We start from the raw sequence: 21,324 nt of genomic DNA, 5'->3' as shown, positions 1-21,324 counted from the left end.
TATTATTAAGAATTAAATATTTTTAGAACTAAACAGATCTAAAACTAATGAGACTTAGCACAGATCTGACCTGAGGAAAGGTGAGAGCTTGGTTCAACAGCTACACTGGCACATTTTATCGCAGCAAAACACAGAATTACTCACAGAGTCAGCACAGACACAGCTGAATTGAAGACGGAGTCACCCTGGAGTGCTGGAGTCCACAGCCTGTCCTGACCACGGCCTCACGGCGCACACCCGGGCAAACGCATTAACTCAGGCACCGGGCAAGTCCCTCAGCCGCTCCGCAGCAGCCACGGTCCAGGGCAGAACCCACCCCCGCAGGCACCGTCCTGTCTACCCCCTGGGCCTTTTGCCCACGCAGAAACACCAGCAGGAAATCATGTTTTGCTCAGACCTCGTCAACAGGGCTGTGCTGGCAAAGGCACGTGAAGGTGCTCCTTACTTACAAGGGCTTAAGCGTTACACTTCGGGAAACAAGCAAATAAAACAAAAGAGAGCTGAGTAACTTAGAAGTTTGAGAAGACAAAGGAATCAGGCTAAGGCAGGAAAGTACACCTTCTGCTGTTCTACGTCTATCAAATCGGACCTGTGTGATTCAAAGTAAACTTTAACCAAGATATGCATAAGGAACTATTTCAGAAGAGGAACTGGCAAGACATACGCTGTATCCCCATCTTCTGGGCCCCGGTGACCCCTATGCCAGGCAGAAGAGGGACGCAGGTGCCCAGACCGAGCGCCCTTTGTTCAGCCTGGCTAAGCCCGGGCGCCGCCCGCGCTGCCGCGCTGCCCGCAGGCCGGGGCCGGGGCCGGGGCAGCCCCGCGCTGCGAACGCGCACGAAGCCCCTCCTGCCAAGGCTGCGTGACCGTGCCGCACGGGCAGCGGGCAGCGGGACGGAGGCCGCGCGGCGCGGCGGGGAGCGCGCCAGGAGGGCCCCGGGCGGGCCCGCAGCGGCCCAGCCCCGGCAGAGGCCTGGCGCGGAGCACCGGCCCGGGAGCGGGCCCCGGAGTCGTCCCGCGGGAGCTCCCCGGCCGAGGCCGCAGCGGGAAGCAGCGCAGCGGCTGCAGCCCGGCTCCTCACCTGCGGCCCGGCGGGCACAACGCGCTGCTCCGCGGCCCCAGCCCGCTCCGCGGCCCTCCCTCCGCCGGCCGCCGCTTCGGGAGGCGGTTTGAAGCGGCCCCTCGGCACAGCGCGCCTCAGCCTCCCCCGGCCCTTACCTCACGGCGGCCAGCAGCCGGCAGCGCTGGCGGAGCCGCCCCCGGCCGCCGGGCCGAGGCTCGGGGAGGGGCCGCGGCTCCGTGCCCGCCCCTCACCCGGAGCCGGCTCCTCCGGGGCAGCGCCTGCGCCCGCCCCCCGCTCCGCTCCGCCGCCGGGCCGCAGGCGCTCCGCGCAGCCGAGCCGCCCCGCGATCCGCAGCCGGGCCGGTGCCGCGGGGCGGGGCTGAGCGGGAGCTGCCCGCGCCGCTCCCGCCGCCGCCGTCCCGCCCTCCGGCCCCGCTCCCCCGGCCGGGCGCAGCGGAAGGGCCGGCGGCGCAGCCGGGCAGCGCGCGGAGGGCGCGGGCAGCGCGCGGAGGGCCCGGGCAGCGCTCCTCCCGCACAGCCGCCTGCCGTGCCGCCCGCAGGGCTCGTCCCACGTGTCCGCTCACCGGCCTCAGCTAACGAACTGGAGAAATTAATTAGAGCACCGGTGTCATTAGCATGTGCGTGTTCCACAGCCCATTCCAGGATCCTAACGCTATTTCACAAGTTTATTAGATTTATTTCAGTGCAAGCTATTTCAATAACAAAAGACTGGAAGATTTTCCCTCCAGTCTGGAAGCCACTTTCTCTGTAATAGAGAAAAATGAAAAATGACAGCAACCGCCTTCAGACAGCGGCTGACTGATGAGCAACATAGACACATGGTGGTGGACAAATCTACTTAAGGGGGGTATAGTGATTTCAAAATTCAGACCATTAAAATGAAAGGCAGATGCTCACCTAGATTTGAGGAAGCAGGACAAAGCAATGCTGTTGTATTCACAAGGTGATGACATATACATTAATGCACGGCTTCTGTGAAAGCGGCCATTAATCTTCAGCCGTGAGAGACCTGGCTGGCTCATGGATGCATCCGAGCAGCTTCTCCTGCTGCCGCTTCCATGTGATCTATAGCTGGCTCCTGACAGAGAGGTGTGAAACCTTCCTGGCGTGAGCTGCAGCCAGCTGAAGTAATCCTGCCCGCTGGTTGTGCAAGCGGCGGTGAGTCCTGCGAGCTGAACCCTTCCTGCTGCACCTGCCACGCGTGCCACACGGAACTTGGACATTAAAATGCGTTTAGCACAAGGGATTCCGTGACTGCCTTTTCAGGAAGCTGCTGGCGTTTACTCGGGTGGCCTAGTGGATGGTGCTGAAGCCCAGTGTCACAGTGCCTGGCTCGGCATGGTCAGCGCCCCGGCCACCCTGACGGAGAGAGGAGACACCGCTGCCCCCAAGAGCATCCGGGAGCAGTTCGGTACGGCGCCCACCAGCCACAGAAGAAAAGGAGCAAACGAGAGGTAGTAAATGAGAGGCAGGTCGGGACATAGCCAGGCGGGCCACACTGGAGCAGGACTGAGCTCCAAGGGCTGGAGGAAATTACTGGAAAAGACTTTGCACATACAGCCTGTCACGTACCTGAGATACCGGGTGAAGTTTCACAGCTCGTGTTTCTTACTTATCCGTACCTGCGAGCCCGCTCCACCCGGCTGTGAGCATGGGCTTGGCGTGACTTTCCACACACACAGTGAGCCTGCAGAAAAGCAGATTTTTCCAAGCCCTGAATTGCTGGGCTATATTTGTCATCACATGGGTGTGGAGCAGAGAGCAATGCGGAGGCTGAAGGCTCTAAATGTTGGAGGGATGCCCTTGAGGACTTGACCAGTCCGGACAAGAAATGGCACTTGTCCTCCCGCAGCTGCTCACCGCTGCGCTGTTCACCTTTCCGAGCAAGGGAGGCCTGCCCGTCTCACCTGGTCTTGACTGGGCCTGGGCAGCACGTACTTCAGCTCTAAAAAGCAGAAGATATCTCTTATTTCCATTGCAAGAACAGAGGAAAACAGCGTTACTGGGATCTCCGGCACCTTGAGCAGATACTGGGGGCCAGGAAACACTCGCGTATCTGCTGTCACACGCTGGCAGCTGCAGCAGGAGCAGCAACCGTCCATTCCTTCACCGGGATTCCTGTGTCAGGCACTTCCCTCTTCCGCCGCCGCCGCCCCAGCAGCCCGCGGCACCGCGAGAGCTGCACAACGGAGGAGCTGCCGCGCCTCTCCTCAGGAACGCCGGAGGAGCCGCTGAGCTCCGTCTCCTGCGCGCTGAACACGCTGCCGCACCACGCGAGACTGCGTCCCCCAGCCGCCAGAGCCCGGGCACGTTCGCTGGAGACTTCAGAGTGATCTGTTCTCGCCTTAAAACACGACGTGTGTTTCAGTTTATAGCACATGACAGCGATCACTTCAGTACATTCAAAACCTTATCCCTTGGCAGTATTGTGCATATTACACTTTGGGCTCTAAGTTGTATTTCTTGTTCCGATTTGCAAAACAACATTGGCACTCAGCTGTGTTTTATAACAGAGGAGGAGGGAGATGAGAATCAAACCGCATGAAGAAGGCACAGCAAAAACTGCTTAAGAGCAAAACAGACCTAGTTGTTTTGTTTTCCCAATGACTTTTTCATACAGTGAGCAGAGGGGACATATAAACTCATACACATGGAAAGAAATAAACACCAAACAAACCCACAAACCAAGAAGTGAACAAGACCCGCAGACCTGAGCCAACTAGTCGTTCTGCAAGCTGTAGCAAGGCTGGTATTGGGATCCCGAGTTGTTCTGAGCTCAGGCGCGACCTGCCGTGTGCAGGGAGGCAGACGCTCTCCGTGTTCCACCCCTTCATCTTCTGGATCCAGAGGAGATTCCATCTTCATCCAAGTTTGGGTGTCACAGAGAGCACCTCCTAGTTAAGGACTCACTAGTGCTGCGGTGGACGGCTGTCCTGACCATGTAAGCCATATGCTCCAAAACTTCACACGGTCAGAAGCCACAGGAGAGACACATGAACCTCAGAAAGCTGGGTGGAAGGAGCGTGCCCGGGGACGTCCCACGGCGGGAGCTCCGTGTCCCTGGGCTCGGGCAGAGCCGGCACAGACGTGCAGCGGGACCCCAGGCCAGGACACCCCCGTCTGGGTTCCCAGAGCAGCCCTTCCAACGCGGCCTTGCTGCTGCGGCTCGGGCTGGCTCGGGGAGCACCGCTGCTGCCCCACGCCTGCCCGCTGCACGTGGCACAGCCATCCTGCCCAAGCCTCCTGAAGAGCAATTTCCCCTCCAAGAGCAGCCTCCTGGTCACGTTACACTGCTCGGCGTGAGGAGAGCACCTGACATCACTGTGGGCGAGGGTGCTCCCTGCGTCTGCTAGGAGAATGGTCCTGGACCTCTCGGACAGCCTGGGGCTGAGCAACTGTGCCAATGTGAGGATAAAAAGTGCTGATCACTAATTTGCCGGGGCCTGAAATTGGTGAGACACGATGCTAGAATCCTGCAAATGAGAAACTGGTTAATCTTGTTGCTGTCTGGCACTGACAGAGCCGTGTTCGGATGAAGAGAGCAGGCAAAGGATGTGACTTAGTCGCGGAGGGTGGGTTTTGAGAAGGCTGAACCCTTCCACTCCAGCTGGCTGCTGCTTCTCACCATTTCCACAAGCACAGACCCCCATGTCAGGCAAAGAAATAGCTTCAGAGCTGGGACTTACGTCGTACTGGTCCATTCTCCCTTCTGAGGCAACGCAGTAGTTCTGTTCTGCTTTTTGCTTCACATCCTCATTACCATACTTTGATCAAGTTCCTATTGCATAAAAACTTGCCTCTGTACCCAGATAAGCCCATACAGCATTCTTGCATTTACTGAACTAAAGGCTACACAAATCGGATAAAAATCAGGCTAGACTAATGTTATGAATAGGCCCCATGTCACTTCTGCGTTGTCATATGGCCTCTGCAACAGGGAAGGAGAAAACGTGTCTTCTAGTCCCTGCTCATCGCAGAGCCACTCTTCCTGCTGCTGCTTTCTTCCTTTCCCTTCTTCAGGGTTGACTGCAAAGGACTGGAATCTGCTGCTTGTGACCGTTAGTCACTACACCCATGGGAAGAAATCACTCTCTCATTATTTCACGGTGCTGTGCTCTGAGGTTCAACACTCTCAGCCTCATCCTGTGAAGGGAGATCTGGCCAGCAGCCTTTCGGCGCTCCCCCGCACCAAGACGGATTCCCACCGTGGGGTGCTGCCGAGAGCTCCGACAGCGGCCAGTCTTCATGCGTCTTCCCGACAGGAAACGAATTAGCCGAAACGCTGCGCAACTGCATCTCCAGTCAGTGGCACTTACTTTTTACCTTCCTCGGGTATTTTTTTGAAAACAGTATTCAAATAAAACATGAATCTGCACAGGGATGCCGGAGCACTTTGACACAGGGACCAGAGCCCAGGTTTCCCAGAAGCCGTGCAGAGCACAGACCACGGGCAAGGGGCACCAGACACGTCCTGCCCCGCCTGAGCACCGCGCGGCGAGACGCACGGGCCACGGCCTCTGATCCCACCTCCTCACCGGCAGCCCCGTTAGAGCAGGGAGCAAGAACGGCAGGCGCAATAATGCGCCTCCAGCTGCCAAGGAAAGCTCGTTCCAGCTGTGCACGGGCCAAAGCTCTGCAGCCCGAGCCAAAGGCCTTTGTTATGTGACGCCCCGCAGGGAGGAGGGAAGGGGTGCGGGGCCTGCATCTGGGCAACTGCTTCCGCGCTCCACCTGAACTCTGAGTCACCGAAGCTGCCTCAGAGCCGCCACTGAAGTGCAGCGGCTTGGGATGCTTCAGTCCAGACATCAGTTTTAAACCACTCGGACACACCAGCCACCGAGTGAACCAGCCCCTGCCTGCATTGCGGTGGCTGCGGCACTGGCAACCGAGAACGCGCTCTCACCACCTTCCAGAACCCACGGCTGGCGCTTCCGGCGCTTCCCTCACAGCTGCCTGGACTTGCAGGAAAGTGACGTTTGCGGGTCATCCTTTCATCTTCACAACACTACTGGAGAAGAGGAAAGAACAGTGTTGGTAGACTGGCCACAAAATTGTTTGCTAAACAAAGTAATCTGTGCTTCAGATGTCCAGCTACAATGAGAAGCGACATGCACCACACCAGTTTATGGGAAAACAGATCACTGGGGAGAACTTTGATCAACTAATGATTTGTCACTTCAGCATGGTGTTTTAACAGTGCACTGCTTAATTGACCCAACAAAAATATGACTAATGTAGCTTCTGCTTCTTAATTAATACTGTTAACATCCACCCACTGTTTCCCAAGACTTCCACCGCTTCACTATGCCTACATGTGCATTTTTGTTCCCACCAGCAATGCCCTTCTTAGGTGGCATCAGGAATCTGCTTTATTATCGCTCGGTGGCTGAACCTGAGCACGACAAACCGGGCGGAGACCCCGGCCCTCCCTCTGCGGGGACGGCAGCAAGACTGCCCGCGGCCACGGGGAGGGAGAATGCCTGTAGCTGTGTTGACAGCTCCTGTCTTTACCAGTGGAAGTATTAGCATTTTCAATGTGCTCTCACGTTATAGTCAAGCATTTTGCCTTCAGTTTGGGGCTGCCTGTGAAAACAGCCCAGGCACAGGAGGCCAGCAGCCCGAGGACAAGCGGCTCCGAGCGGCAGAGGCGGCAGTGGCTGGCGCAGACGCCGGTGAGCGGCCCTGCGGTCTGCGCGATCTCCTGGGCTTCAGCACTGAAGCCCTTGCGGGGAGCAAGCTTGTGTATGTCCAACAGGAAACAGAGATACACAATATTGGTCTAAAGCACCACTAAATATTGTTACCATTCCGTAGAATGGCAAACAATTATGAAGCCAAATGGTAGGAAGCAAGAGGAAAATACAGTACCTAAAATATAACACAGGTGAGCCCAGGTCCATAAGTAGTTACGGTCACAGAACCCAGCGGATTGCTACCTACTTATATCTGGTGCTTAATCTTCAGTCTGGAGAGAGCCGCGACAGCCAGGAGCGAGGACAGAGCTGCAACGGGGCCGCGTGCTTGAGACACAATCGGCGCAGACCTGTGCTGTACAGACAGCCTGGTTTGAGCGGGAGGATCTCAGTAACACAGTAAGTAGCTTTCGAGCAAGGGTGTCAAGATCTGGCCTGTTAGGTTTAATGTTTTAATCTGCTATCTAAGTGTATCGCTGCTCTAATCAGCCACAGTGGAGTCCCTGAGGTTGAGGATTAGTGAGACCACGGGCAAGCCCTGCCGTGCTGCACGGATGAAAGCGATCGAGTGGGCTGACAGAGGAAATAAGGTATATACAGAAACCCATTATTTTCCAGTGGAGACAAAACCATCCATCTGGAAAGCTGGAAGCAGATATTGAAAATAAGCAAATCCCAATAGGCCTAATGCATATGTGATGAACCAGTTACTAATATTGAACCCAGCAAGCTTTGTCACTAGCGACAGATAGCATTCCTGCTGGTATCTGTGAGTCTACATGCCCTGGATGGCACTGTCTGCAACACTAGAAGATACACCTCTAACATCCAAGCTCCCACTGCAGTGAGCACAGAAGAATTTTAGGTAGGACAAGTGTTGATTTAAGATCACACACAAAACGAGAATAGTGGATTTCTCTTTTTAACGTTACTTGCTTGAGACATTTCCACAGCAGCTAATACATTATTATGCCAATTCTTTTTTCTTTTCATTCATTCTTTAACGGCCCACTTGTAAAATCTTCTTGTGCGAGCAGTCGCAGTGAGCAACTGCTCTGCTCTGAAGTGGTTTCGTTGCACCTGCTCTCTCCGGGCTGTGGTATTTGTTTTTGCTCATTCTGGGCTGCTCTTCCCCAGCGATCCTCTTGGCACTGCGAAGGCTCACACCAGCTACAGAGCGCCGCTTGTTCCCCGGGTCCGGGGCTGAGCCGAGCCTCCTCTCGCTGAATGCCCAGAGCAGCTGGAGGGGAAGCGGGCAGAGGCTCCGCGATGCCAAGAAGGCCAGTCGCCACTGCAGTGGGGAGGGAATGCACACAATCGGCATACCTGCAGCTTGTCCCAGTCCTGCGTCTGCATGCTGCCCTTCTGGGGACACTGCAGCGTCGCCTCTGCTGCAGCTCTCTGGAGAGCAGGAGGAGCCGGAGCCCCCGTGTGCGGGGACACCGCAGTGTCACCTCTGCTGCAGCTCTCTGGAGAGCAGGAGGTGCCGGAGCCCCTGTGTGCGGGGACACCGCAGTGTCACCTCTGCTGCAGCTCTCTGGAGAGCAGGAGGTGCCGGCGCCCCTGTGTGTGGGGACACCGCAGCGTCACCTCTGCTGCAGCTCTCTGGAGAGCAGGAGGAGCCGGAGCCCCCGTGTGCGGGGACACCGCAGCGTCACCTCTGCTGCAGCTCTCTGGAGAGCAGGAGGAGCCGGAGCCCCCGTGTGCGGGGACACCGCAGCGTCACCTCTGCTGCAGCTCTCTGGAGAGCAGGAGGAGCCGGAGCCCCCGTGTGCGGGGACACCGCAGCGTCACCTCTGCTGCAGCTCTCTGGAGAGCAGGAGGAGCCGGAGCACTAGCAGCAGCAGAGCCATTCATCAACCAGTGCTCCTGCAAACACCACTCCCGAAGTGGGAGCCCGAAGGCTGCAGTGTTACCCATCAGAGGACATTGTGCTGAGAACACAGGCAGGTGCGGTTTTGTTCAATCAGCAACACATCAAAATCAATTGGAAATCAATAACTGCAACTTACAGAGAAAGGATCTCTCATCTCTAAAGTGGTATTTCAAAGCAAATAGCTTTCCGGGTGGTGAAGACACAAGCTGGGCCTCTGCAAAGCAAGCCAGAACTGACCTCCAAAAGGAAAACAGGATTCGTGCCCCAGTTTTGCATCTTTGTGATGGATGAGGATGGCTGGGTGGGAGAGGAGGGTTATTTTTCTTTTCACCACCTTTCACTGCTGCTCTGCTGTTTCTATTTTGCTCTGCACCAAAGATTCCCCACGTTGCCGAGGCGAGGTTTGTCACGGCTGAAGAACAAGTGCGGAGATGGCACAGCAACAGCTTCTAGAACAGCAGAGTGAATGCATGACTATGAAACACCCTCTTCCATAGCTCCTCCAGCAAAAGCAACGACGGCTTGACCTAACGCTCTGACTTCCCCAACTTAAACAAAAGCAGCTAGAAGTTCAGTTACTCCCCCCGACCTCTGAAAACCGATTTCTGACTTCCCAGGCTGTAAGTTACACACATTTTTTCTTAACCAAAGTAATCACAAGGCTGAATCAGAGAAGATGCATATTTGGCACATCAGGAGTGGGAGTATCTTCAGAGTCCAACAGCCAGCGGAACAGCTCCAAACTGTGATGAAAAGCGAGATTATCTCTGAACCAGAAAACTAGTCACAGGGAAGTCTCCACAGCATCCATAAGGATTCCAACGTACTCTTTGGGTTGCCAGCACGCAGAGTTGGAAAGCAAACAATCGAACCAATGGACAATATTTTCAAGACAACTGCTGGGCTTGCACTGATGAAAGAGATTTTCTGCATTAACGTCAAAGGTTGCACCTCACCCCTGTACTCACGGACACAGACACGGGATCAGCACGTGTGCCTTTTCTGCAGCGCAGGACTCTTCTGCGCATGGACATAGCTGCAGAAGTGCAAACAAATAACCTCCTCAGCCTACGACACACCGCTGCTCCCTGCGGACGCGGGGGTGCTTCGCAAGGAAGAGATCATTTGGCAGCGTCCCTTACAGAGATGTGAGAAAAGGTGTTTTGGGTGAGGTAGCCAGTCCCGGTTGCATGTCTTCTCGTGCAAGGACCTCAAGCCCCCGCTCCCCAGCAGGTGTCCCGGAGGGGAGCTCAGGGGCGTCCCCCTGCTTGTGAGGCAGAGGAGGGAGAGTCCCGCGCCGAGGCCGCGCGGGTCGGGCTGGGAGCTGCCGGCCCTGCCAGCTGGTGCGGAGCACAGAGGCAGAACCGGTGCTTCACTCTAGAAGGTTTTCTGCAGCTTTCTGTGATGGGAACTGGCTGCATCGGAGCTGTAATCACAGCAACTCCACGTTATTATTCCAAGCTTTACTGAAAATATTACTCCACAAGTGATTTCAGAGCAAGGACTGGATCTCACAAGCAGGGCTGTGGGTGGCTGAACAAAGTCCTCCGGCTGCAGCAGTGACCACCAGCTCCCGCTGCCCCGTGTGTGGAACAGAATAACCTCAGCGCAGCAATTCCACGTCTGTTGGTGTAACAGAGCAGGATCTGACCCATTACACAATCACATTTAGAACTCCCTCGGTGTTTGTTTCCGTATGGACTCAGACACAGTCGCACAAGCCAGCCCACTTCTCCATGAACCACCGTGCTGCACGCACCTTCACAGCCAACACACGTCAAGCAGCGGGGCAAATACAACGTACAAAACCCGTCTTTTCTTCTTCCTTCACTGCCCAGTTCAATAAACAGGTCAAACAAGTGGTACAAAGTACTCAGAACTGCGCCAAAAGTGAACAAGCCACCGGGACTGTGACCCGCAGGGGTGCTCTGCTCCCGCGTCCAAGCACACCCTGAGTGTTCCGTTAGTACAAAGAGAGGAGATTTTTATTGATAAACATTGTATTGCCTTAGTGTAGATGTCTGACACATTATTAAATCAAACAACAAAACATTTAAAGTAATTCATTCTAATAAAACTTCTTGATATTCCATAGACAACAGTGCTGTGAATTTTGTTTATAGTATAACACATTAAAAACACGGAAATATAAGTTTCTAATTCCATAGGTTACCAGCAAACAGAGAAAAAAGGCATGCTTTCATTTCTGTTAAATCTGTAACTTACACAGTCAAGTGGAACAGCTATGCATAGAAGACTATTCTACAACACGTTGTAAAACATACAGAAGAACTGACCTTATAATACTTGTACAAGTATGACAAAACCATTGTAACTCATTTCAAAAGGTAACGAATGTTTTGTCTGTGGCTCCACCATTTAACACTTGTAAGCTGACTTAATAAAAAGCTATTTTGAGTAGAATTGTATTACTAGAAACCACCGATCCTTTGTTTGCTGGCTGGCTGTAAATGAGCGTACATGATACACGCGTCTGTGCTCAGCTCCACCTACTTTTTCTTCTTTTGGATTAGAAGCATCACAGAATCTTCCCACCCAGTGAAAGGGAACGCAGAGTCTTTTGATCCCAGCTCACACAGAAGGTGCTCGTACCAGTCACTTTTATTGCTGTGCATCCTGCAGCTCTGATGCCGCGACTGCACCGCGAAGCAGGGAACTCACAGCGCACAACCCAGAGAAATCTCGGTTACACCACGGCCTGGCGACGGCGTGAGCGGGGCCGCGGGCTTCGGGGCTGCGGCCACGCTGGTGCGCCCACGGGAGCCGCACAGAGCGCCGAGCTAACGGCAGCGGCTCCACGAAACCGCGGGGCGAGCCGGGGAGGAGGGCAGCGCCCCGAAACTCGTGCGGCATACCTGGGCTTATCAGGCCTGCGTGCCTTCCGTTCCAGCTAAGCCTGGTTTATCAGCGTACGAGTTCCCACCGCTGCAGAGCCGGACTGCGCCCGCTCGGCACACGGTCTGCGGCCAGACCGCCCGGACCCCGGAGAAGCGCCGGCGCTGCCCTCCGGCACGGCCCCGCGGCCGCGGCTCCGACGGGTGCTTAGCAACAGGAACACCCGAACATCGCCAGAGCCCACCAGAGACTCAACCGCACAGGACTTCAACAGACCGGGAAAACACAACAAAACAAACCAGAAACCAAACCACAGACCCAACCAAACCAAAATCCCCAAACCCCAACAAAGATCTTCCTTGTTTGGTTTCGTCCTGAAAACATTCAATGTGAGGATGAACCTGACCTATCATTCCTTTAGTCACCTCTTACAAATGCTGCCTGCGCTAAGTGCCCAGTAATGATTTGCAGCTTTACGAGGACAGCAAAGTCAATCAAACTATTCCTCAAGGGAACATTAAGTAAAATTTGTCCCTAAATCTCCAACCGAGCAAAGTTTGCCGCCCGCCAGCTCAGCTCGCAGGTATGCAGACTGCTCCCCACGGTCACGCAACCGGTCGCGTAACAGATAAAGCGCATACCTGCAAAGCTGTTTGGCGTCTCTCCCCCTCTCCCTGATAAAGGGACGCGGTATTTCTCACCGGGAAGAAAAACCTTTCATCAGGAGGACAGGAGTTGTAAAGATCAAAGCGTATTCAGGCAAACCGCTGCACAACTGCAGCCCCCGCAAAACCTGCCGGTATCCCCGTAACACAATGAGCAGCTCCTCGTGATGCCATGTGACCGCTGAACAACTACTCGTGTCCTTTGCTTCTGCCATCCAGCTCAAAAAAACCCTTTAGAACAAAGTTATTCCACAAACATCTTGCTTTGGCTTCTTTCGAGAACTGTAGTTCAAGTTCTGTGCCTGCTCCCTTGCCCTAAGCACAGTGCAACCTCACGACACAGGTCTGAGATGCAGAAGTGTACATTACACACACGGGCCTTGACTCGCCAGGGAGAATTACTGCAACAAAAGTGTTGTTTCTGAGAACCAAAGACGAAAATGCGGCTAAGCTCTGTGCTGGACAGGATGGGGAAGCTCACGGTGTGCAGATTTTGAACATGACACAGACCTTTACAAAAGGCTGACACAGCACTCTATGCAATCTGCCTGTGTCTTCCCATTTTTACTTCTCTAATCTGAAAAATCCCCAAGTCCGTAAGAGCTGATGGCACACAGTTTTCCACTCCCAACACGCTGTGAAATGACTCCATCACTGCTCTTGTACTTCCCAACAAGAAGCCCTGTGCGGCTCCCACAGACAGCAATGACGTGATACATTCTCCTGCAAGAGATGCACTGACCCAGAGGAAACCAGGACAGGGCACGGGGAGTGCCGCATTTGGGAGCGGTGGGGCCAGCCGCACTGCGGGGCCCCAGGTCAGACCCTTGTCTGCTGTGAGCAGTAACCACCCGCCACAAAGCCGGGACACCGAACGCCAGCTCCACCGAGCACCTTCCAGCGCTGGGCGACCAGAGCCGCCTGCCGCTCCAGGGAGCTGGGAAAACCCGGCGGGAGAACATTACTTCCTTACTGAAAATTAAAAACTATACAAAACCCACCAAACCCTACTTGTTGGTATCTTACGAAACGTGAATTTTAATTATTGCAAATGGTGCCTTGTGACAGTGATATTACAAACATTAGAGCGCAATGAGTATTTGCTATTTCTATACGTCTACTCCTACAGATCAAGAGGCGAGCCCTGCAGAAGCACCTTTGGGTCTCCCAGCGTCCCTCAGCTTCTCTACTGATACAAGGTACCCGAAGCATCCGAGAGGTCTCACCCCCAACCGTGGCCTCAGAAGGACAGCACGATGCTTCCAGTGGCTCGGGCCGCTCGGTCCCCGACTCGGGAAAACCCGCCCTTGTCTTCAGGCGGAGACTGAGACGGGGCTCCCGAATCTCCTGCCAGCACGGGGAATGTTTCTTGAGCCAGGGGCTCAGCTCTCGGTGCACCATCAATAAATAAACTAAATGTATAATTACTTCAGTGCAGAATTTCCCGACCTCCTCAATGTCTCACACGTGCTTTTTTCTTAAAGGTGTCTTCATGTTCAGAAAATGCAACTGGAATTTCAGATCACTAACAATAATTACAATTACTGAATGTACAACAATAAGCTGTTCAAGCTTTTAACCTGCTGTATTACAGATACGCAACTGCCATGCATCGCTCACAATACCTTGCTAATACGATGTGGAAACAAATACAACTAGTAACCATCTCTTGCGTTTATAAATAGATGTAAGACTGTTTTAAATACTGATACACGTAGCATCTTAGCAGTTGCCATGACAGGGCTTTATTCCTATGCAGATGGCAGCTGCTTACTGCAGGGCTTCCTTTATACAACAGTGGATGTACTAGGTGAAGTGTGTGTATACATATATATATATATATACACACACACATATATATGCTGCTGGAATACAAATCTACATTCATACATTTAAAAAAAATAATGCCAAAGATCTGCCAATTAATTATGTGAACTTATGACTGTGCCCCTCAGTAAAACCAGTATAGTATCATCTGACTTCATAAAGCAGAAAAGGCCCAGGTCAGATCTATAATCATTTAATCAGGCCAATTATATTTATTGTATAAGTGTCTCTGCATAACAGGAGCTGAGCAGGGTTGTACCCGTTTCATTCATTTTGAGGCCACTTAAGATAAAGTATTCTCATATGTGCAAATTTGCCTCTGAAGAGTCTCTGAAAAGACACCCCATGAGAAGCCTTCCCATGTACTGTGTAACAAGGGGTCATCTCAGAGGTTTGGGACATTCTGAAGGCAGACAGCAGGCTTAGACGGTTTTGGAGTCTGGTTGTTTGAGACTGGTGTGCCAGGCAAAGATCTGGTTGCATTTCCTGCCATCGATTCACTGGATCAAGAATCCTGTCTGTGCTGGCCCAGTGCCGAGCCGCGTTACGGCCGAGCCAGCCTCCAGAGCCAGAGGGATCCTGCTAAGAGACAGCAAGTGGAAGCAAAACCTTGAACCCTTGCAACACAACAAGCAAGATAAAGCCTCAAGGAAACGAGCAGGTGGCTGTTGGGTGTACAGGGATGCCTGGGTTTGAAATAAAAAATGGCACATCGCGACATCTCACCCCAGTCAGAAGTCCTCCTAGAAACAGCACCCGAGGTCCCCGAGAGACGTGCCCGCCAGACCAGCTGCGCGCCGGGAGCCGCTGTCCCGCGCCGCGCCAGCGCGCTCGCGCTGCCCCGAGGCCGTCGGTGCGCGGTGCCGCGGCAGCTCCGCCAGGCGGACGGGCTGCGGCTCCGCACACCTGGCACAGCTGCACCGGAGCACATCTGGCTGCACACCTGCGCCTGCGCTGCGGGGCGGGACGGCACACGCCGTGTTTGCAGACCGCAGGAGGAAAACTCAAACCCTCTGCATTCACATGATCACAAGCTACAGTATCGCAGGGTTTATCTTCTCCCTTGCACTCCCCCAGCCCCAGTCCCCTCTTCCCTTACCAGACAGCTTAGTTCTTGTTATTCTAACGTTTGCTAAGAACATTCCAAGATGCAGTTCTAAGGCTGTAACAGCCAGGAGGCGGTTTGCCCTCTGCTAGGGACTGCGTTTGGCTTCCACAGGCACAGGGCAGCACTCCACAGATAATTAACCTTTCTCAGCAAAGGCTGTCCTCAACAAAGTGAAGGCAACAAGTAACAAACACAGGACCAGGTCCCACAAACTGTCTTTCATTACCATAGTTCTGCCAGAAATAATCCTATTTACACGCAAGCTGCACCAGGACTCAGTCACAATATAAACGCATTGTTTTGTGACATGACTCACAACGAATTCTAAGTGCTGGCTCAAGAGCCATCAACAGCAGCAGCAGCGAAGGGTCCTGGGTGGGAACCCTCCATACTTCACCACCTTTATGTGCACAGATGCAGCTGCGTGGAGCTGGGACACAGGAGAGAACTGCTGTGCTACCTTAGCTCAAAGCTGGCAATGCAAAATTCTTTTCCACGTCCTCCAAAAGCAAACCGGATCCTCAAATTCAAAAGACACAAGCCCTGGGCACACTTCAGCAATGCAAGAGGACACCAAAGGAATTAACTCGCATATGGCAGCACAAGATATGCGCTCCAGGGTAAGCGTGGGCTCTGGTATTTCCCCGACTTGCAGCTTCGGAGCTGCCCGAGCACAGCCTGCCCGAGCACAGCCTGCCCTAGCACAGCCTGCCCGAGCACGGCTTGCCTGAGCACGGCTTGCCTGAGCACGGCTTGCCTGAGCAGAGCCTGCCCGAGCACGGCCTGCCCGAGCACGGCCTGCCCGAGCACGGCCTGCCCGAGCGCGCCAGGATCGAATCAGGCCAGTGCAAATGCCCCGGGCCCCTTGCACGGGGCCGGTGTTCTGTGAAACAGGGTCACGTTTTCCCTAAACTGGCAATAAAAAGGTTGTATTAAATTGTTGCTGTAAAGTTATCATGCTGACTTTTAGCACCATTCAAATCCCACCCAGCAGATGAGGATCATATTGACAAGACTTCTGTCAGGTTGTTCTGTGGAAGATTTAAAAACTTGTTCTACAAGGCTGCTAGAAAAAGTAAAACAAAAACCTACCTAAAATATACCACAATAAAGTAATTTTAAGTATATAAATACATTACAAAATCTGTTCCTTTAAACAAATTGTGCTTTTTCGAAGCTTTCCTGAAGTTAGATGCTTCCCAAACCTGGATAACCCGGCCTAGGTCTCCGGGCAGTGAACGACAGATTCCACAGCCAGACTCTACCCCGGTGCGCAACGGAACAAACGGCCGCTTCTTGCCCCGCTGCTCTCCCACGAACACAGAAAACTCCTCCAAAAGGAGGGGTCTGTCCTCACCTAAGCCTGATTCTGGAGGTTCGGCCAAACAGCTCCGAGCAGTCTGGGTGGAAGTAGATGCATTTACGAAATATGCTTCAGATTTGAGGCGATCGAGTGCTAATAGAATATTAATGTAAATTCCCTTAAAGCTACCTAGTTGTATTAATAGTTATTCACTTATCTTTTCAGATAAGAAAACAAAAAGGTGTTCAAAGCCCAGGTGCAGCAGCCTTCCCAGGACTCGCCGCTGCCAGCACGTACCCTGGGCCCTAAAAACGCTGCCTGGGTTTTGGCGGCGATTTCAACGGAGACCGACCCCGCTCCAGCGGGCGAACACCGAGAGCCCCGCTCCTCTCACCCCCAGCCGGCGCTCGCTCGGTACATCTCTTCAGACCCCGCAGACCCGTAACGCTGAAGTGGCCGAGGCCTCCCGAATATTCAAACGTCCGCTGCTTTCCGTAAAGCCCAGTTTGAACCTGACTGAGTTAAAGTCACACAGACCTAATATGGACAGACATTCTTACCTGGATTTAAGTCTGTTTTAGACTAACTTACAGTGGCTACTTATCAAGTGAAACGTCATGAATACAGGCAGATTTAAATCCAGCTAAGCAGGGCCCACTGAGATTGATCGTAAATGTATGTATTTAAACGTTTAAAGCTCCAGCGGCACAACCTTGAGATGGATGAGCCTTACACTACTGCATCACCGTGGGCTTCATTTGAAAGGACTCGGGCTTCCAAAAACTCTTGATAAAGGAAACATTTGTCAATCAGCAGAAAGTTACGGTTTTCTAAAAAGCTGTCCAAAACACCCACTCTACATTTTGTCTGACAAGCAGTAATATGGTTATTTGGAAAAGGCTTATAAAAATTCCTGTTCTGACAAGGATATTAAATGTTGCCCTCAGGTTGCTCCAACTACACTGAATGTTGTTTCTCTAAAACTAGATTGCTCTTCTACCTGATTTGTTTTGTCAAGAAGAGAGCCGCTCACACCTCTGTGTGAACGCTAACAACAAGCACTAACATCACAAATGCAACGTATGTTAACTGATTTCATTAACGCAGCTGAAGACACAAAGCTGAGAACACAGCAGGCAAGCAGCATCACAAAAAACCCCAAAATTATACCAGCAAAAATCTCCTCCCGCGCACCCACCTCATGTTGGTGTTCCCGTCACAGAAACAACACGCCAAAGAGTGGGGCACAGCAAAAGAAAGGAAACAAAACAGGCAAGTAATAACGTTCACCTTTGGTAGGGACAAAAGCCATTTTCCCAGCATATCTTAAGACCTCCCCACATGATATTCTATCCTATCATTCTGCCTGGCAAAGCACACCACACGTCAAACAGATTCGAAACTAGTGTGGGATCACATCTGTAGATCACAAAGTCAGAGCTCAGAGAAGTGCTCTCCACCAGGAAACGGCTCCTAAACCTCCCTTTGAAATGCTCCTTAGGAACCGTCTGACACCGCCAGGAGTGGAAACCAAGCAGTGACTGGTCCAGGGAGCAGAGCGGCCTGAGGCGCGACGCCGCCCCTTGCTTTCGGAGCAATAACACAGAAGCGAGCCGCAGCCACGCTCCGGACACGCCCAGCCCCGAACACGCGGGTCCCCGCGGCGCCGTCGGGAGCACAGCCGCTCAGACGCGCTGCGCCGCGGGGCTCGGCAGCGCAAAGCCATCGGTACGCGTTTCAACGTAACCGCCACGTCACACACGAGACGGGATAAAACTTGCGCCGGTCTCTGGCTTTGGGGACTCCCCCACAGGTTTGGAGTGTGCTCACAAACTGGAGAGGCTCTCTCTTTTGGAGACAGAACCAAGAACGCACACATTCAGCTGGTCATCCCGTTCCAAACCGGGTCTGCGCCCGTCGATCTGGCTGCAAATCACAAGCACAGAGCACGGGAACAGCCCGTGCAGGAAGCGCCTGTCAATCCACGCCCGGCACGGGTCACGGCAGCCCGACCTACCTTTGCTTCTGCCGAGAACGAACGGCTTGCGGAACGTTCTTGCACAACACACGTCCAAACAACGTATTTCAGGTTTTACACGCAATGCGAAGCTACGGTATACTACAGTATTTAATGCACACCAACAGGAAAAGTTCCTAAGAAAATACTCACGCAATTTTTGTGCCGTGGGATAGGTAGTGGCTATTTCGTAGAAATAGATCCAACTGGCTCCATTGGAGCAGCAGTAAAAATATTCAAAATAGAAGTAACAATAGGCCCTGATGTGAAACTTCTCTTTTTTGTTTTTCTTCCCCAAATCTGTCCCTTCTGTCAGCAAGGAAACACTGCCCAGAACAACCGCGTCTGGCTAGGCCAGCACAGCTGCGTGTTCCCAGGGTGGATTTCAGTGAAGTGTGCCACATTGTTGCTAACATTGTTTGATTTAAGGAAGTATTTTAGGCATTTCAGTGGTTATTATTATTATTAATCTCATTAACAACGACAAAAGAAAAGAAACAACAGCAACGAGAAGCCAATGGTGGGAGGTACAGCAGGATTCCCAGCGCGAGAGGCTCAGGGGGCACGGGCACGAGGAGGCCGCCCCGCGACAGGGCGCCCCGCGACAGGGCACACTGCGACAGGGCGCCCCGCGACAGGGCACACCGCGACAGGGCACACTGCGACAGGGCGCCCCGCGACAGGGCACACCGCGACAGGGCACACTGCGACAGGGCGCCCCGCGACAGGGCACACCGCGACAGGGCGCCCCGCGACAGGGCGCACCGCGACAGGGCAAATCAGTGGTTTCTGGAGTGAAAAACGAGGACGCAGGCACATCACTGACCTGCTGCCGACCCTCCTCGTCCTCGCGGGGCCCCGGCACCCTGCTCCCCCGGCCGTACGCAGGGACGGACGCAGGGCTCGCCACGGCAGCCTAACAGCGAAATCGGGTGCCGAGCTGAACGGAAACCACACGCTGTACGTATTTTCCTTTATAACGTTACGCCAAAAGAAAATTAAACTGAAAAAAATCACTTCCAAAGTGCAAATGGAATAAAAATTGGCGTTCTCTCTGTGAACGGGCTCTTTTGTTTTTCTGAAGGCTCATCTTCCTCCTCCCTTCCCCCCGCCCTCTTTTACACAGGGTTTGCTGCGCCTTTACTACCAATATTGGCCACTGTTTGTACCATAGACAAAAACATTCACCTAGCTGGTAGTATCTTAATACATTTCATAGTAGAACATATACAAGAAAGAGGAAAAACCATACCAAATGAATCAGAAGTGATCAGTGCTTAAAGTAAATACAAGAGCCAGCACTGGCAAGAATCCACAGTATCAATACATACAAATGAAGCCGTGATGGTGTTTCTCATGGGGTGGGATCTGCCTGCATACTAATACAGAATTATACAAAATCTAGCAGGGATATTGGAACAATGAATAGCCAAACTTCCACAATAACTTAAGATCCGTGAGTCTGCATTGAAGATATCCCACATTTTAAGAAGTGCCATCTCTCTCTGTGTCTTCCTCCCTCCCAAAGGAGGGTGATGAATCCACATGATCCGTCATCAGATAAGTTCATCTGCTTAAGACGACAAATATCTGGCCAGGTCCAGTGTATTCTTTAAAGAGTGGCAAATTATGACTTCAGTATCTATGTCTGTGCAAAATATGCCTCTTTCCTTTTAAAGAAACCAGTGTCTGTAACTCATTTAGAAAAGTTCCAACATGTACTTATGTCCTTCTTGGAAGAAATAAGACATGAACTACTGAATCCCCCCAAAACAAGAAATCTGATGAAGCAGAGAAGGTTCTGACCTTCCGTTTCCACGAGCAGACCATTAAACCCAGGACCCCTCCTTGGCGGCGCTCCTGGGCTGGCGATCCAACTATTGCTTGGAGATGCCATCAACACTCCAGTGATAAACTCCAGCCTTAGCAGTAAAATGCTAGCAGTGTTTACCCTCTGAATCCACGTTTATCTTGCATTCCTCATCACACCTGTACAGGATCCATCACTTATGGTAAAACGTCATCCTCTGTTGCCTGGACAATCTTCTTTTAACGCGCAGTAAATCCATTCACACGCTGAGTACCTTGAACTGTGTTCCCAAATTACACTGCCCTGTGACCTCTGGGTTGTTACGGGAGACCCACATGCAAGAGAGGACGTTGATCTCCGGCAATTAAAAAACAAAGCAAAAAACCTCCCAAAAAACCTAAAAACCAAAAACAAAATAAAAAACACCCTCTCCCCAACAAAAGAATAAAACAAATTCCAACAATTCTCCTTGAAAATCAGCCCCTGTCCAATGTACCCTCTTCTGCATTGTAGCAAGAGTCTTAAGTCATAAATTAGATTAGTCTTCCGTCAAATAACTTAAAAAAGAAGGAATTGTAGCAGACCAGTTTTGCCTGGCTTGACGCCAGTTAGCAGCCAGTTCATCTAGAGTCCCAGTCACACTGTTCAAAACCGAGCGAGGAAATCACATGAACATTGACAAAAGTAATCTTCACATCGATGCAGGATTTCTGCAGGTTGTTGGGGGCCGGGGAAAGGGCAGGGCGAGATGGGGCCACGTCCTATGAACAGTGAGCGGGTTCTACGTCACGACTCGGAGGTGCACCGCGTTCAGGAGACGCCAGCCGTGGGTTGTATTGCACAGGTAAGAGGGAAGTTCTCCCGACAGTCTGCCGCCTGCGTTAGTGATCTCTGCACATGGGCAAGTTCACAAACGTGAAAACATTGAATTCTGTCATGATGGAGAAACACAGGAAGATGCCATAAAGGGAAAGGCACACACACCCTAGCTTCTTGTCCAGCTTCCATTTGTTCATGTGGACGCCAAAAACCTACAACAAACACAGAGTAAGCCACCATAGTAGGAACATTTGGAATAAAGTGGTA

General features: G+C 52.6%; 1 protein-coding gene across 28 annotated transcripts in view; it reads right to left on the bottom strand.

Moving 5' to 3' along the window:
- The window catches only part of LOC102089333 (sodium/potassium/calcium exchanger 3), a 208,563-nt gene that overhangs the window by 70,104 nt on the left and 117,135 nt on the right, over positions 1-21,324 (bottom strand). For 19 of the 28 annotated variants that reach the window (XM_065059501.1, XM_065059490.1, XM_065059491.1 and 16 more), the window contains exon 16: positions 5,987-6,088. The exons of 1 other annotated variant lie outside the window; for it this stretch is intronic. In XM_065059501.1, the coding sequence (XP_064915573.1) occupies positions 5,987-6,088 (102 nt within the window). 8 more of the 28 variants (XM_065059496.1, XM_065059506.1, XM_065059507.1 and 5 more) reach the window with 8 other exon arrangements.

Source organism: Columba livia, chromosome 3 (genome assembly GCF_036013475.1).
Source record: "Columba livia isolate bColLiv1 breed racing homer chromosome 3, bColLiv1.pat.W.v2, whole genome shotgun sequence".
Lineage (NCBI taxonomy): Eukaryota > Metazoa > Chordata > Aves > Columbiformes > Columbidae > Columba > Columba livia.
Note: the sequence above shows the minus strand (reverse complement) of the source record. Positions and strands in the feature narration are given on the sequence as shown.